A 7106-nucleotide genomic window follows, 5' to 3' on the forward strand; every position below is an offset into this window, starting at 1 on the left:
AGGGCCCTGCCTTGCCTGGAGATGTCCCAGGGGATAGTTATGATGATGTCAGAGAAGTTTCTGACCCTGAAGATGATCCTGGTTCAGGGCAGTGTGCCCCAGAAGTTACTTGGGCCCCTGGAGAGAGTGACAGGAACAGGGATTCACAGAGAGGTGAGTGGGGGAAAAGCCCTGTTGCAATTCTTGCAGTTTGATTGCTAGTCTCATTATGGCTTGGTCTACACTACAGAGTTACGTCAATGTAAGGCAGCTTACATCAACCTAATTATGACACTACACACTACAGCCTTGCTCCTGCTGATGTAAGTGCTCTACTACACCAACATAATAACTCCACCTCCATGAGAGGCATGGGGCTTATGTAAGTGCAGTTAGGGTGATGCAATGTCTGTGTAGACACTGCCTTACTTACATCAGCTGATGGCTGTCATTCCTGTCAATTTCATGGCTCCATGCTAGACAAAATTGACAAAAAAGCTGGGTTGGGAGCTCCCTGCTCCCAGCCAGGCTACACTTGCCCTGTTCCCTACTCCGAGCTGGGTGGTGCCTGACAAGCTCCCCCGCTCCCTTCTCCCAGCTGGGCTGCTGCCTGGGCTCGCAGGAGCCACCTGGACAACAGGCACAGAGCTCCCCGCCAGGAGCCCAGGGGGCCAGCCACACTCCTGGAAGCAGGGAGTGGGGATCTGGCTCCCAGCAGAGGGAAGCCAAGAGATATGGGGCAACCAGGATCCTCGCGGGGAGCTGCACGGCTCTCAGCCCCCCACACTGCCCATCTTAAGTTAGTGGAAGAGCTCCTGGTGAGGACCCACACGATGGGCAGAAGGAGGACAGCGTGTACATAAACCATCACAGTAATTACTGCGGTGGCGTAAGTGACCTAAGATAGGCCAGCTTAAATTTCTAGCGTAGACTTGCCCGATATTTGGTAAAAGATGCAGCTCCTAGACTTAGATGGTTACATGATAATCTCAGCTTTCAGTTTAAAAAAGGAAGTTTTCTAGCCCTCATGGTTGCAGAAAGAAGCCTCAAATTGTTAGGGGGCTTATTCCTTTACCCACTTCCTTCCCTGGTCCTTCTCGCATGAACAGAGAGCAACAATACCTGAAGTCCAAAGGTGCAAACAATTCGATGTTTATTGGGGTGAACTTCCAGCAAGCATGATTCCAGTTTCCTTCCTTAGTGTCCTCCTTCCCAGCTCTGACACCACAGAGCCTTACACCTGTGTCCTTGTTCCCATTCCTGCCCTTAGCCAAACATGATTCCAATTTCCTTACCCCCATTCCCTGTTCCCATCTCCCCCTTTAGCAAAACATGATTCCAATTTCCTTACCCACATTCCCTGTTCCCAATTTCCGCACACCCACCCACTCACTTCCTGATTGACTGCAGGCTATATAGTAAAACTTGAGTTCTGCTTAGCTATACCTTAACCAATCATTTTCCTGAAATTTAACTACCCAATCCTAACATATTGTAACATGATTATGTAACCAATTATATCCCACCACCTTAATTAGTTTACACCCAGCAAAATTAATTATACAGCAGACAGGAACAATCATAGAACCAGACAGAGATTATACAGACAAACAATAGCAAAGTGGGAACTATAATGACAAGACAATACAGAAGTGAGGATTTCACATCCCAGCTATTGATAAGTGAGTTCTTGCCAGACAGGATGCTATCAAACTAAGTTTCCTTTTACATTTTCTAGGCACTTCCCTTTCTCTGGAGGTGACAGGCACTATCAGGACAGGATTGTATTCCTAACAGCCCCATAGCACCTTATTTCAATGTGACTAGTTTGGGATGTGAGGATGTGACCGTTGGCTTCCTAACTTATGGCTGCCTCTGCTGCTTAGCCAAAGGCCTTAGCCTAAGCACAGGGCCTCAGACTGTCACAGTAAGAGAAGGACCTTACACCGGCAGACAGTGATTTTGATTCTTTCTTTTATACCTCTAGAACTAGCCAAGTGATAAGAATACACCTAAATTCTTAAAGTACAGGCCTTTGCAGACAGGCCTGAATATCTATATCCTAACACAAATCGTGAACCAAGTTTAACCTAAAGGCTTAGGAACCAGAAGACAAACAGAAACCAAAAGGAAACCAAAATGTTTTTTTATTCTCAAGATTTTTAAGCCAATCTCATGATATGTGAGGTCTTATTCCTGATTTCCAAACACTTGGAGATGGCAGTGCTGGAAATGTCCATGTTTCCCCGTGACCCACAGGAACAATGTCCAGGTGGGAATGTGGGTTATGCAGCAAGGAAGTGACGCTGGCCAAAACGATGGCTGTGAGGAGTCTTCTCTCCTTGTCTCTGTGTGTGGACACATTTGAGATAAAAATTGTATAACCTGGGACAGCCTCTACTGACCACTAGAGGTCACTGTCACTTCACTAAAATACAACTATTGTTAAACTAATCTTCTCAGCTGTATCCGACCCTGACTTCTGCTAAACACTTTTAAATGGACTGAAATACATGATGATTCCTAGATATGGCCCTAATCCTGCAAACACTGGAGCCCACTTGTCACTCTCATCACATGAATATTCTCACTGACTCAAGGGTGGCACCAGCCTCTTCCTGGTGGGGGGATTGAGGTGGGCCAGACAGAAAACGCTGCATGCGGGGGGTGGGGGTGGGGGGTCTGTGCCCAGGCACTGGCTGATTGCAGCCGTTAAAAGCTGTCCAGGCAGGGAGACCTGGCTCCGGGCTAACAGAGCCCGTGGGGGGCGGGGCCCAGGAGCCTGGGCCAGAGCAGGTCAGTCTAGGCCACTATGGGGAGCTCCGGACTGTCCACCTGCCCTGGATGGCTCATCTTGGCAGGCAGGGACATGGGCTGGGGGCTGCTGTTGGGCACCCCGGCAGCCCACCTGGGCTTACTTCTCTGCTGCTGGAGCTGGGCACCCAGCCAGAAGCTGCCACTCTCTCCATTCTGCCTTCAGAGCTAGTTGACTGGAGAGTGGCAGCTGCTACTGGGTGGCTATGGGGATGCTAAGACAAATTTTGGGGTGGATATAGCCCCCGCAAGCCCCACCCTAGTGCCAACTTCAGTGGGACTGTCCAGATCAGCAAAGTTACATGAGTCTATTTGCAGGATCAGGACGTGAGTGTCTTTTCTCCAAACAAGGTGGCAGTGCCCTGGATGGTAACGGGAAGAGCAGGGTCCTGCAATGGGATTAGTTAGTGGCCTGGCTTCAGGTTTGAAACCATGCTCTTCAATATGCAAATGGCCCCATTAGCATTGTACCAGAGCACCTCACAGTCTGAGGCTGGGGGCTGAGCTTCCACTTTGTACCTCAGAGGAAAGTGTGTTGGGATGAAATGTGCATTTCGTTGTACTTGATGGGAATAACATGTAAACATGTATTGTGTGGGCAGGATGAACTCTATGACATCCTCCCCTTTTGTGTTACTTGCCCTTGCATGTCCCCTGGGGTAGGGACCCTGCCCTGCTCCTGCCCCCCAGGTCTCACCTGGCACATGTCCCCTTAGGGACTATGCCAGCCATCAGGAGTTAGAGCAGTCCCTACTGAAGCATCAGGAAGGTGTCACCAAGTCACTGACGTCCCCACACTTCTGCACCTGGCAGATCTCAGCATGGAGAGAATCTACTCCCAGATGTTTTCTTTGTGGAACACAATGACATAATGAATTAAACTTGTCAGGATCCCAATCAGAGGAACAGAGGGGATAATTCACAGCCCATACTATAGGTGTGAGTGCACATGGGTGTAGAATAGATATATTGGCTGTAATGTGCATCCTTTGATATTTTCAGATTGGAATCTGCACTCCCTAAGAAATGAAGGGGCCTCAGGGACTGAGAGAGATGGCCCATTCCCACCTCCTGGAGACCCGGGTTATGATGACGTTGAAGCTGTCGTCCCTAAGACATCAATATAAGAATGATTGAGTTCCAATCAAATATCCTGTGAGGATGTAAATGCTGTATGATTAGACTCTTTCTCTTCTAAATGCTAACTGGGCATGGGGACATCAGAGATAGTCCCTGCCATGGATCTAGTTTAGTCACCTTTTATATTGGGGTTTTATGTAGTTGCAAGAAATATAAGTGTGACTGAGTCGGGGTCTGTGATTTTTCCCTGTAATTTCTCATTGATCAGATTGCCTGGATCTTGTCCTGCCTTTTTATTCCTAATATTTCTTCATTGTGAATTTCTGCTTTTTCATATTGAATCCTTTTAAAAAGTTGATTCCAGGAATGATGCTTCTCTCCCAAGGTGCACAAGGGATCATAAGGGAGTGAGATGGAGTCTGAACCATCAAAAAATGATAATTGCAAAATGTCACCTCTCGGTATTGCAGGTTGTTCAATAGGGTGCTGGATGGAGAATGAACGTTCCGTCAGTTGTGTGGTAATGGTTAAAACCCCAGAAACAGAATAATCCTAACTCCAGAGATGGCCCTAACCTCCATCCAAACTCCAGACTTTCCTTTAAAATCCAGGAGGATAAATGGACATTATTTATAGGAACCTTAATGCACATACACAATTAGATAGCAGTTAAAAAGATACCCCCTTCCCATCCTCTTCTCTTCTCCTCTATACAAATTCATATACCATGCCCATTACTCTAGCATTGGAGAATCTTTCAGTGGTGCATTAAGCGTAAGGTCCTTCATCTTTGGTTTATACTGATTTTTAATGAACATTTGCTGAGTTTTACAAAAATCATTATTCCGTTTTTATCAGTTTTTACCCAACTTTTAGATGTGCTGGAACTCCATCTCGCTGCTCCAGGAGAAATGGCAGCTTGGTAACCTGGGTGACCCAGGTTACCAAGCCACCATCTCTCCTTCCAGAGTGGGAAGCCAGGTCAAAAGCACTGGAACAACTTGAGTGTTGTGTATGTACTGGTGTCAATCCCACATCCACCACATACATATTACCAGCTGTACAGATAGTGCAGATAGTCATCAGCAGTCAAAGCAAAATAAAGGTAGTGAACTACTTTTTATGATAAAATGGGTTAAAAACAAAAAACTGTAACTGTTTACATTTCAGAACATATGGGGTTCAGGGGGGCTTGAAAGTTTAAAAAACAAATGCACAAAAAAATCTTAGGAGAAGAGAGTCATATTTCCCTGATATTTCCCCAGCAAACTGCCAAGTTAATTTTTTGTACTGATTTTCCACCATTTTTTAATTTTTGAAATAAACACTGAGGCATTCCCTGGAAATTTCAAACAAAATAAAAATCTAAAAAGAAGGCCCTTAATTAAGTGACATTATTGTCTTTCATCATGTGTGTTCATTCTGCCTCCCTCCTGTGACCCAGGGAGCCAATCGGCAGAGGGCACACCATACCAGAACTCTCATCGGGCCTGACACTCTCATTGCTCCAATTCACTCATAATCTGTATCTAAAAGGTGTTGTGTAAGATGTTCTATGCAAACTGCTAACATGCTGCTCATTAATATAATGGCATGATGTATGTACGGGTGTAAAGAAATAAAGATGTGTGCTGGAAATATATTTCTAAAATGTATTTGGCAGACTGTGCCTAAGCGCTGCCTTTCTCAAAGAAAGGAATGTGTTTTTGCAGCTTGACTGAGTCTCCAGTGTAAATTAAGCAAGGTGTGACCTAAGACAATGAAAAGGACATTTATAAGCAAGGTAAACAAAGCCATCATGGGGGGAATTGACCAATTAACCATCTTGATGCGGGATGGAGGCTACACTCCCAGAAAGCCTCCCTACCTCTTGAAACAGGGTCAGTGGACTTTGAGAAGATATAAACAGAGGCAAAAAGTTGTTTTGTCATCCATCCCAGACAACAGGTCACAGCACCTTCAAGCCTATGACAATTGAGTCCTGTGGTGTGGGGGACCAGGGATGCTGATGATTCGATGTGAGTTAGGAAACTGATCAGGCAACGATTGTAACTTGCTAGAATTAAATGTCACTTGAAAGTATGTTTTGTTAGTTTTATTTGTAAACTTTCCTATCTGTTACTTGTAATCACTCCAGCCTATGCCCTCATTAATAAACATTTTTTTTGTTTGATTACAGTAACATCTCAGAGTTGTGCATTAAGCTGAAGCGTGGGTTTTCAGCCAAACTATCGGGCTGCTGTGTGTACTCTGTCTCTTTGGAGGCAGGGAATGCAATAACTTATGTGAGGATACAGGGAGAGGGACTGGGCACTGCAGGGGAGACGATTTTCAGGAGTCTGTGGACTGAAAGGGTGAGGTTGGTGCCACCCTTCAAGGAGTAAACAGGGTGGTGGAAGCCAGGGTGCGATCAGGCTGCTCATGTCAGGGCCCTGAGCCAAAGCTGCACAGGACAGAGACACCCAGGGTTACAGGACAGGCGGTGACGCAACCCCTTACTGGTCTGGGTGAAACCCCAAAATGTCAGAAAAGGGCCTTAGTTAAGTGACATTATTTTCTGTCATCATGAGTGGTTCATTCTCCCTCCTCCCCTAAGAGAAAAAGCACACACAGATTTTTATGGAGGGTTACAGGCAGTTATTGGTGGTTTTGTTTTATGATGTGCTACAAGCTTCTGTTAGTGAAGGCAGATTGAAGTAGCCCCCTGGCAAGTGGAACAGAAAGAGGTTCAGGTGATTTTTGTAGATCCTGTGGGAGTTTGTTCTAAAGTCTTTGATCAGCCCGCCGATGCACCCCACCTCCAAAAACTGTCTGTTGCACATGTGAGCTTTCCCCTGGCCTGAGACAGCTCCATTGTGCCTGAGGGACAAAGATGATGAATGCAGTCATGGAATATGAGGGAATCCCTGAGGTGTCCCAGGCCCAAATCATTAAAGCCCAGATTTTCAGATGTATTTAGGCTCCTAACTTTCATTGATTTCAATGGGGCCTAAATACGTCTGAAGCTCTTGGTTAAATATATGAACTGAGACCTTGAATTAGAGATGATATTATATGGGAATATCTAAGAGAAGGTTAAAATGCCTCTGTATGTGTGATATGGTTGTGTTGCATGTGTAACAGCCTTGGGGTTTAGAGAGCGTGGTCCCTTTAAAACCGTGTGTGTGGCCCTTTTAAAACCAGGGTGGGTGTGTCCGTAGCTCCAGACAAGAGGGCTACAGTGAGCAGGCCAT

At 45.9% G+C, this 7106-nt stretch overlaps 1 protein-coding gene across 1 annotated transcript in view; it reads left to right on the forward strand.

The window, feature by feature from the left end:
* LOC141984748 (scavenger receptor cysteine-rich type 1 protein M130-like) overlaps nucleotides 1-3920 on the forward strand; it is a 32982-nt gene extending 29062 nt beyond the window's left edge. Inside the window, exons 14-15 of the mRNA XM_074948132.1 lie at nucleotides 1-153; nucleotides 3796-3920. Of these exons, the coding sequence (XP_074804233.1) occupies nucleotides 1-153; nucleotides 3796-3920 (278 nt within the window). The remainder of the gene's footprint in view (nucleotides 154-3795) is intronic.
* Nucleotides 3921-7106: the final 3186 nt, after the last annotated feature.

The sequence above is a fragment of the Natator depressus genome, chromosome 1 (genome assembly GCF_965152275.1).
Source record: "Natator depressus isolate rNatDep1 chromosome 1, rNatDep2.hap1, whole genome shotgun sequence".
NCBI lineage: Eukaryota > Metazoa > Chordata > Testudines > Cheloniidae > Natator > Natator depressus.